Raw genomic sequence first — 10678 nt, forward strand, 5'->3', positions numbered from 1 at the left:
ACCGATTTGTCACGCTCCCTCGGCGTCCTTATTGCCAAGGCCCCCAGTGGTCTCTTGACATAACAGTCTGAGGTTTAGTGGGTCAAAGTTGCACTAGGGAGGAGGGGTGGGAGTGGCGGACCTGTTCGAGACCTGGTTCAAATCCCGACCCATAACCCTAATGACAACCAAGTTTATTTGTTGTTAAACCCAGGGGCGTATCTACGGGTGGGCCTGGGTAGGCACAGGCCCACCCACTTCTTGCCCTGGCCCACCCAAAGAATTTTTTTTTTTTTTTTTTTAATTGGTTGTTTTCTAGAGGCAAACTTGCTGCTGCATTGCTAGCCAATGGTTTTGTTACTTTTGTAAAAACGCAGGGCACATCATCTCCAGAGTCTAATGCATGACAACTTCATGACATCTAGGAATTTTGTTCTCTCTGTGGATAAATAAACCAGAGGGCGTCTTGTTCAAACTTGAAGCAGCCTCAGTGTTGTTATTTTTTAAACTCACAGCAGTATATGGATCAGTGGTTCTAATTTCTGTATAAAGTAACAGTATACACACAAGTATAAGCATTCATGTATGCAACATTTGGCACCTATATGTAACCTTTTAAGGTTGAGATAATTGTATTATCATTATATGGTCCAAATATTTCAGTAAAGCACTTGAAACACTTGAAATATTCTTGCTTGGGTGGTATCATTCTACTTGAAATGATGGTCAAATGCATTATTTTTAGTAAAATAACACGTCAAATTTTTTGGGCGGCCGGCCTTCGCCCGGCCACCCGAGTGGGCCCGGCCTTCGGCCGGGCATCTGCACCCCTTCCTATCCAGGCCCACCCAATTTGATCCAGGCCCACCTATAATTCAATTTCTGCATACGCCCCTGGTTAAACCTAACCATTGTTTTACTTACCATACCTAAACCTAGGGCTAGGCAATAATTCAATATTATCATTTATCATCTTTAAGTGGAATAATATTGTGATGATATGAAGATATTTTAATATCATGACACAACTGAACATTTTACCCACTTGTAGAAAATACAGACATATATACAGTATCCATCCATAATATTGCCATCCATAAGTGGGCTGTAGCTCACCCAGATAAACATATGGATGTGGTGCAGAAGGTTGTTGGTTCAGTCCCTGCATCAGGCTCTGGCTTCAGAAATCCTCACATGATAAGCTGCTGCCTGTAAGATGGCAGCAGTGATGCTTCTTTATCATCAGTAGTTTGAACACTGATAGAAATAAGCTGATAAAGGAGCCTTGACAGTCCCTGGCTCTAGCTCAGCCAGCTAAACAGCTGGTGTGTACTTGTTCACTGGTTCAAATCCCACCTTCAAATCACTCTTTACGCTTTCAAATCAGATGCCAAAGCCGACAGTCTAAATGTGTCTTATGTCGTTTTACGTCTGGTGGCAGAGTGAGTCCGCCCCACGCCCCCTAAACTGCATTTTACTCTTTCAATGTCGGTAAAAGTTCAGCACTCTGAGGTTACCTCTCTCATAATCCCCTGCTCATATCTCTAGCTCCAGGTAGTGGTGGTGGAGCGGGATTCAAACCTGCCATCCGCTGGCTGCCGTGTTGCTATGTGGTCAACAACTGCGTCTGCATTTCACCACCAGCTCCCCTTCGCCCTCAGATCTATTCTCTGAGCGCTTTTCTCTCTTTCCTCTGAAAACAAGTTTGACCATGATCTTTAACTCTGTTTGGAAACTGGTGCCAGCCAGCAGGGGGCCTCTACATCAGTGGGTCTCAAACCTTTTTGGCTTCAGTACCCCTTTCCCTGATTTCTGAATCCAAGTACCCCCTTTACCCGACTACAACATTTTGCTTAGAAAACGGCAAGAGAAAACTATAGCATATGACGCAATGAATGAATGCCACCTTTTGAAGAATCTACCATTACAAAATGAGAAATGGAGTGAAAGAGTTGCAATTAGTGCCTCCTGAGCAGGATGTCCACATATCTTTGGGTAGCAAAAAGATTTGTATTTAAATAAAAGTGGCAATAGGCATACAGTAACAACATTTTTTTTGTTTTTATTACACTTCTAATTAATTGAAGATATTAAAGTTTTAAAATAAATGTTCTTCAATAAACTATACTGCAATGGACAGCAGGTCCAGCAGGCACAGCAGGTTTTGACCCCTGGTCTACCAGAACACAGATGACTGTACTGACAGTACAGGCAAACCCACAGACCTGCCTATCTGTTGTTGGAGGATTGTTTCTGATTGGCTGTTTGCGATTTTGGACATGTTTTTGGTGCCGCATTGTGAGATTTGTGATGATTTTGGTCAGTAATGATGTCATAAGGTCCATGACATCATCAGTGATGTCACTCGAGCAATTGTGATGTCATCAGTGATGCGAAGTTGAGCAATTGTGTGCTGCACATGCCAATAGAGCAGGCGAGGCCACGCAGACACAGCAGCCGAGCTGCGGGTGAGGCCGCGCTCGGGCCTGGAACCCTAGTCTAAAACAATCTCAATAAGACTGCATGATTCTCAGTTTCTAAATTCAAAGCTACTGCAATCATTTGGACCTTGATTTATCTTAGATTGTTTCATGTAGGCTAATGGTAACAGAATCCATGGGCATTTTTCCATGTGTTTGCATACCATCAAGGTCCAATTTGTAAGATTCCTCCACAACAATACACAAACACAAAGTCACAAAGTTTTGGTACAACTGTTGCTCAAAGATCGTTTAAATAATCAGACTGCATCCATCTTTAAGTCAGTGGGCCACACCTTACAGAACAACACTATAGAAAAACACTTTTTGTGTACCCTATTGTAAAGTGGTGCATCATACTTAGTAGTTTATGAGTACTGAATCATCACTTAATTATTACCTGTCCATTTGTTAGTGAAAGTGAAAGATCATATCTTCAACAAATAAACACTCACTCCAGGTGAAATCTGAACCCTCAGCCCCAAGATTGTTAAATTGTAAGTCTGGTTCTCTACCATCTGAGTTAACCAGCCTATTAGTTGGTAGAGGCATACTATGCATCTGTAGAGCCGGAGACTAAGTATTATGTTCTATCCACATACTACATACAAGTTCTATCCAACTCAGTACTTTTCCATGACGCCAGTAGCTCAATCTGATGTTCACAAGACACAATAACCTTGGTCTACTCACACAAGACAAAATACATGTTATCTCCCTATACAGGAATGCTCTTGGTTGATGGAGAGCATAGTCCACAAAATACATCTTAGAAGAGCCATGAATCATTTATGGAACAGAGTCGATAATGATCAACAATCAAGTAATAAGCGATCAATCAATAATTTACTATCACAATGCCTTGCGGCACATTACTGCCCACAGAATATTACACAAATTCCCCTCCTCAATGTTCCTCCCTCCGGCCGCCTCGCTCTCCTATTCGACCTCCATGTTCCCGGACCTCTCGGCCCTCGTGCCAGCATGCCGACCTCCATCACTGCTCGACGGCCGGAGTCCCCACCTCTGGTCTCTTGTCATCAGTGATGTCACTCTGGCAATTGTGATGCCATCAGTGATGTCACTTGAGCAATTGTGATGTCACTCAGACAAGCGGAACCACCTTATTAATAGTAGTAGTGTCATTCCCTGTGTTAATATAGGTCCTTCACTGCTGGCTCCAACAGAGCCTCAGCTGCGTGTCACCGCTGCTCAGACTTGGAGCTATCAAGTTACTCTTTCTATCATCTGTCACCAGCCCCCTCCCTCCTGGACCACCTCTGAGTCAGCACACACACTACATGGGCCAAGCTCTTCATTCATACCAGTAGCCTACTGCACTACTCATTTAAAATCAAGTCACGCTGAAGAACCATAACTGTCCTCAGGCATTAGCGACCTCAACAAAAAGGTAGGTGACTTCTTAACACTAGAACAGATTCACTTTGACCTTGTTTTCTGTGACCCCCCCTTGTCTGACCCCTTAGCCTGAATGGTATGAAGGCTATTCTCGAGTCTCGACTAACATTCTTCTGAACCGGATGACCTCATCTGACCTGTTAGTTGAATCCTGGGATGCCAGGAGAGCCATACCCTGAGCTGCTGCTTGGGCCTCGTCCTTGACAACTGGTCTGCTACTACTGCATTCACAAAACTAACTACAGCAGCACTCAAGCTGACTTTACGCCTACTATTTTTATATAGTCACGTACACTTCCACCCAGAAACCACCTGCACTGCACCCCTTTCTTGGCACAGTGAGATGGAGTAACGAGGCTGCTTACTCACACCAGTGGAGTCGTCTGGCCATGTGGCAACTCCAAACACCCAGCTCCTGCCTGAGAATGTTAAATGCGGTTTTATATTTTTAAAGATAATTGCATTGTGCTTATCCATTGTGCATTATTAACAGCGCCCCCTGTCTGTCTCCAGCACCACTGAGGGAAATGGATGAAGAAAGTAGCCATGGCCAAGGTTGTGTCAAGAGTTCCAGCAACCTTTGAGACGCCGACACCTAGCCTGAATTTCCTGGGGTGTTTGCTTGGTTAATGGATTCAAAATGCAAGAGAAACACATCTCCCGTTGGTATTTTGGTGGGATCGCATCTGCAGCAGCAGCCTGTTTAACACACCCGCTCGATCTGATCAAGGTAAAAGATAAAGCTGACTGGATTTTTGATCTATTTACCCAAGCAAACTTTTAGAATGTACACCTTATCCAGTAACGCTATAATAACCCTAATTAACAAATGGTAAATTGATAGTTAATTAAACTTGAGTTAATAGTTATTTTACTGTTAACAAGCAATGAAATTATATTAATGTTTACACAATATTTATTAATCATTTACAAAGTATTATAAACTTCAGCAACTTTATAATAGCCATCAAAATAAAGTTTAGATCTGTCCCCCTGTGTCCTCTGTCCCCCACTGCCTCAGAGGGTGACAGGGAGGACAGATCTAGAAACATTATTTGGATGGTTATTATAAAGTTGCAACTGATGTTTATGATACTTTGTAAAATGTTAATAAATACTGTGCCGCTGATGATGATCTATGATATCCAGTTTCCAGCCATAATTTAAGACTCACTTTTTGACTATTTTCATTTATGCACACTGGCATCTGCTCTGCTTATGTTGCACACTCTTAAGACAGCTACAGACATTTTATTTTGCGAAATAGTTTACCATATCCCTAACACTTGGTTGACTACTCTCGTCCTTCACATGCACATGGTAATTGTCGTTGCTTTAGCTAAGCTTCTTGTAAACTGAAGTGCGAATGAGGCTCTCTGCTGCTCCTGTGTGGACATTTCTAGGTGCACCTACAGACGCAGCAGGAGGTGAGGGTGAAGATGATGGGGATGACCGTTAACGTGGTGAGGAGGGAGGGTTATCTGGCACTCTACAGTGGCCTCAGTGCCTCCCTCTGTCGGCAGGTGGATACACGCACGCGCGCATGCACACACACACACACACACACACACACACACACAAAAGCAACCAGTTAGCTCACTCATGACAATTATTTTTTATTATCGATTAATCTGTCGATTATTCAATTAGTCATTTGGTCTATAAAATCATTTTGAGCAAATATATTATAAAATAACTACATTTACTTGAGTACAGTTTTTGTTTACTCTACCCACCATTGATAAATGTCACAAAGTGGTGACAAATGCCGATCACTTTTTCCCCAACGCCCAAGATGATATCCTCAGATGTCTTCTTTTGTCTTGACCAACAGTCCACAACCCAAAGATAATAATTTGACATGTCATAGAAGACTAAATAAACCAGAAAATATCCACATTTAAAAATGTGTCTAATCATTTATAAAAAATGGTTGGCAATACATTTTCTGTCGATCACTAATCAATTAATCAACTAATCGTTGCAACTCTATTCATGACCGCTTTTCCCCCTTTTCCCTAGATGACATATTCCCTGTCAAGGTTTGCCATCTATGAGACAGTCAGGGACAAAATGAGCAGCAGGAACAAGGGTCTCCTTCCTTTCTACCAGAAGGTCCTGCTGGGGGCCTTTGGGGGTATGTGTTGACACACAGTGTGACAGTGGATGGCTCTGTAGTCTTCTTCTTTTTTGGAGGATAACCAAATGATGCATCTCCTCCCATAGGCTTTACAGGTGGCTTCATTGGGACCCCAGCTGACCTGCTTAATGTCCGGTGAGTTGGATTACGAGAGGCAATCGTTTGGAACACGGTCTACTTATCTTTTTTGTTTGTTTGTTTTACAATGCTGTTTATATGATGCCCGCTGTATTAGGGATTCAACGATTACCGGTTTAATGATAAATCGTGATAAAATTCCTGATGGTTAGTATTACTTACCATTTCAAATTGAAATTATCATGAACACACCATTGATTACAGCATTTTGAAAACACACAGTAAATACTCAACCAAAGTTAGCAACAGTCTCTTTGGGTCTGAGTTTTAAATATAAAACTTGTGAAATTATTTCATTGGGTGTATCAGTATTTTTTGAACATTTTCAGCACATTTTAACAATACCACGGTAATACTGATAACCGGGATAATTTTGGTCACTATAATCGTGATATGAAATGTACAGTTTAATCTCTACACACGCCAACATTTTGGGAGATTCACCTATTTGCCATATTCCATAGGCTATAGCCTAGTAAAACGACAATGGTACAGCATAAATAAACAAACAGACAGACAGATAGATAGATAGACTTACATGTATTTACTATAGACTCAAAAGTGTCTTTTGGTTGTCCATCAGATAGAAGTGATTGCCTGCTGGTTCATTATGTGAGGTGGACAAAACAGTCGGTGCTCTAGTTTCCTACTGAGAGCTCAATTCTGCCCTCAGAATGAAAAGAAACAAACAAACAAACAAACAAACTACTTTTTGAAGCAATAAATAAAACAACAAGAGTGTTGAAAAAGTATTTTTATCTCAGTAAAAAATGTATGTAGACCAAATTTTGTACTACCATGTGGAACTCAAGGTTCTCTGTGCTTGATTCAATTGTTGTCATGCATGTTTCATGTTAATTGCTATATCAATAGGAATATACTGATTGAGAACGTTATGAAATGATTACCCTATTACCCATGCCGACAACAATTAAATGGCTTTGAAATATTAAAATTTCACCTCTGTCAGGATGCAGAATGATGTCAAGTTGCCAGCAGAGCTCCGAAGAAAGTAAGTATATCTCAGAATGAATTAGCTATACATTCTGCACAATATACATGCAGTCAAAAAAGCTCATGATTTTCCATAGTTTTATGCAAATCGACACATTGTGAAATTTGTTTTCCTTCCAGTTACGCTCATGCACTAGATGGACTGTTTCGTGTTTGGAAGGAAGGTAAGCTTCATAAATGCTTAGGGCTTCTTTAGGTTAAATCAGGAGTTGATTTCCTTACGATCTTCTTCTTCTTCTGTTTTGTCCTAGAGGGAATGAAGAAGCTGTTCTCTGGGGCCACAATGGCTTCTACTAGAGGGGCGCTGGTCACTGTTGGGCAGGTGAAGACCTCTTTGTTACACGACTGTTGTATCACAAACTGTTACTGCACTATGAGATGTTTGCTGTAATTCTAACGTTGGTCCCTGCAGCTGGCTTGTTACGACCAGTCAAAGCAGTTAGTTCTGTCTACTGGTTACCTGACTGACAACATCCTCACACACTTCCTGGCCAGCGTCTTCGCAGTGAGTGACTCTTCTGTCCTTGTATTTGTGTACTTCAAATCGCCATGTCAGCTGGGGGAAAAAGCAAAGAATAATGCCTCCTCTTCTTCTCCTCTGCACAGGGCGGCTGTGCCACGATCCTATGCCAACCACTTGATGTTGTTAAAACCAGACTAATGAACTCAAAAGGGGAATATGGAGTGAGTTTATGCTTTGTAAAATTGCTCTACACCCTCTGCCTCGTGCTGAGGAGCGGCTCTGGGTTTCTTGGAGGATCTCGGTTGTCTCTCAGTCTACCTGTCATCACTCTGACAGAACTTTTTAGTGCTCAGGGTTGAAAGTGCTTGGATTTATAAAGAGTTCCTTAAAAGTGTTTTGATTTAGCCTACCGGAATCTCTGATTTTGAGCCTTGTGCACGCCGTCAACTCAAAATTCACCTATGAATAGGAATGCTGGGCCAAGCTTGATACACTTTCTTCCTTGCTCTTTGCACCAAGCATACAGTGATAAGCTGATTGCTGTGCTGTGTCATTGGCTGCTGTGCTCTCTTGTAGGCATTAGCTCAAATATGCGGCTGAAGTAACTCGCAATGTTTAGATTGTTTAAAGTCTTGACACCTTGATGATGCTCAATAGTGAGGCTTTTGTGCTTTCATCTAACGCTGTTGCCATGGTAACGCATTATTCGCTATGAAACAGGAAGCTGTTTTGGGGTTCTAGGGATGCTTGAAAACTCGAGAAACTTGGCACACGCATCAGAAGGGGTGACGATTTTTTTAAATCTGATATGGGTCTTGGGCTTGGGTGTGGCAAGCTGACTTGATAGCTCTCCACCTTTATTTATTCAGGGGAGTTTCACTAAGAGCAATGCTCTCTTTTTCAACAGCGCATTGTTCACATTCACACCTGGAAGCTGACCAGTACAACCAAAGTCTGATCTGTTGGCCACTGAGCAGCTCTACTGGAAGGGAGGGGCAAGCACTGCTTTTTCACTTTCCCCACCCAGATTTATCCTGCCAGTCCCGGGATTGAACATGCACCAAAGTGCATAATAATTTGTCCTTGAAAATGCTTGAAAAGTCCTTGAAATGTATCATTACAAAAGAGTGGCAACCCTGTGTGCTCTGGAGAATTACGCAGCTTGACACATATTGAGCACAGCGGTAGTTCAGGCAGGCCACGGATGTCAAGCCCAGCTTAAACCCAGCCCACAGCTGATTAGGAGCTGATCTCAAACCCAGCCCACATCAGCTGACTGCTTAGCTGATGCATTCAATTGGCTCAACTCAAACAGGGTACCCTCTTTAATTCTGCTCCAGTCTGCTGCCTAAGATGGCTGCCTCATCTGCAAGCTGTTTGCAACCCACCTCCTCCCCAGCTCCTCCTTTCATGCTGTGTCTGACTTAAAACAATGTCATTTCTGTTGTCATTGTAGCTTGCTCCGTTCTGTACCTGGGGGACTTGTGTTGCTCTCCTTGCCTTAAGGCTATTCCATGTTGCTCATGGAGGGGCAAGGAGCTCCCAGAATCTGCTGCTGCCGCTCTCCCTGCCTTAGGCTTTCAATGTATGCGCATGGAAGGGCAGGGAGCCTCCAGAACAGAGCCATACCGCCAAATATAACTCATGCAAATAAAAGCTTTAAATTGATCTAAGTGATCTTGTGTTTTTGACTAAAGTGGTCCTGACTGAACTATGCTTTTGTCTTCTTGTTGCAGGGCGTGTTTCACTGCCTGACAGAAACAGCAACGCTGGGCCCTAAGGCATTCTACAAGGTAGACTTCATCTTCGCTCACTGTTTCATACAATTCCCTCCAGTCAAGAAAATGAGCTCTGTTTTGTATTTGGGTTGTACATGTTGCTGTAGACGTCTTTAGACTTCATCTCCCTCTCTGATGGTGTGATTTGTGTTCAGGGTCTTGTTCCCGCCGCTCTCCGCCTCATCCCACACACAGTGTTCCTCTTCGTTTTCCTGGAGCAGCTGAGGGAGCACTTTGGCACGGTGGTCGTCGCCTGAGAGTGGTCCGCAATACCTCCACTTGTAGACACGGCAGGGCTCCATGACCTCAGCGATCCTCCGCAGCTTGGTGCAGTGGCAGTCGAGGGGACACCAGTGCCATCGCAATACTACTTCCACACACCCAAGCCTAGCTAGAAGTCCACTGGACATCACTGCCTGGACAAAGAACTAGGACCAAGAGGAAGTCATGTTCAAGTGTCAGGTGAACTGTGTGTGTTGTGATTTGGGACCCCCCCCTAGGCCTTACCTCGTAATGTGGAATCAGCATGTTGTCTACTATGGGCCCCATTGCATGTAATAAATTGTACAGCTATCGATGTGGCAGTCTGCGCTGTAGGTGAAAGAAGGATTAAAAATACTTGTCGTAATTAGAGGAAGAAGAAAGTGCATCTAAAAATGAACATCAACCTATTATGCAGTAACTCTTGTTGAGTCTCGATTCACTTCGGCCCTTCCTCTAACTTGCCTCTTCTGCCCTGCGGGGGGCAGTGTATCACTGGACAATTACAAGTGTGTGTCTACGTTTATGTCTACAGTATGTCAATCTGTGGTAATGATGCAGAAATTCAACAGAGCGACTTGTACCAGACAGTTTTTGATAACCGTTGCCAAACTATGATTGTATATTTTTTATATTGTAGACATTGTTTTCAAGTGTGTGTAGGACTTTTTACATTCTTAATAGCCTTGCTTGAAACATGCACTGATGAATGCCAAAAACAGCAATGATTTAAGATAATGGAAATAAGACTTGATTAATAAAATAACATACCAATGAGTGTGTGCTGTTGAACCTGCTGGGCGCGCTGTCTTGTCGACAGTTTGTCTATTCACTGAGTTGAGCTTCTCTCAAACTGAGCTGCTTGGTATTCATCTATCTCCGCTCCACTCACACCTGCACATGTTCATTCACCTGTCAGGTCTATTATTCCCTGAAACAGACTGGAGACTTCTTCAGCATGTGCTAACCGCTCCCATTTAGGAGCACTTTCAAGACCATCTGTGCT

The 10678-nt window shown here is 42.9% G+C and overlaps 1 protein-coding gene across 1 annotated transcript; it reads left to right on the forward strand.

Moving 5' to 3' along the window:
• Positions 1-4518: 4518 nt before the first annotated feature.
• slc25a10a (solute carrier family 25 member 10a) lies at positions 4519-9668 on the forward strand (the record flags this gene model as incomplete). The annotated part of the gene is made up of 11 exons (XM_083649948.1): positions 4519-4608; positions 5282-5401; positions 5901-6015; positions 6105-6153; positions 7127-7168; positions 7291-7334; positions 7422-7492; positions 7583-7675; positions 7777-7854; positions 9370-9426; positions 9567-9668. The coding sequence occupies 11 exons, from the start codon at positions 4519-4521 to the stop codon at positions 9666-9668; spliced, it is 861 nt and encodes a 286-aa protein (XP_083506074.1).
• Between the last annotated feature and the right edge of the window lie 1010 nt (positions 9669-10678).

The sequence above is a fragment of the Poromitra crassiceps genome, assembly GCF_964638095.1.
Source record: "Poromitra crassiceps genome assembly, chromosome: 13".
In the NCBI taxonomy this organism is placed as follows: domain Eukaryota; kingdom Metazoa; phylum Chordata; class Actinopteri; order Beryciformes; family Melamphaidae; genus Poromitra; species Poromitra crassiceps.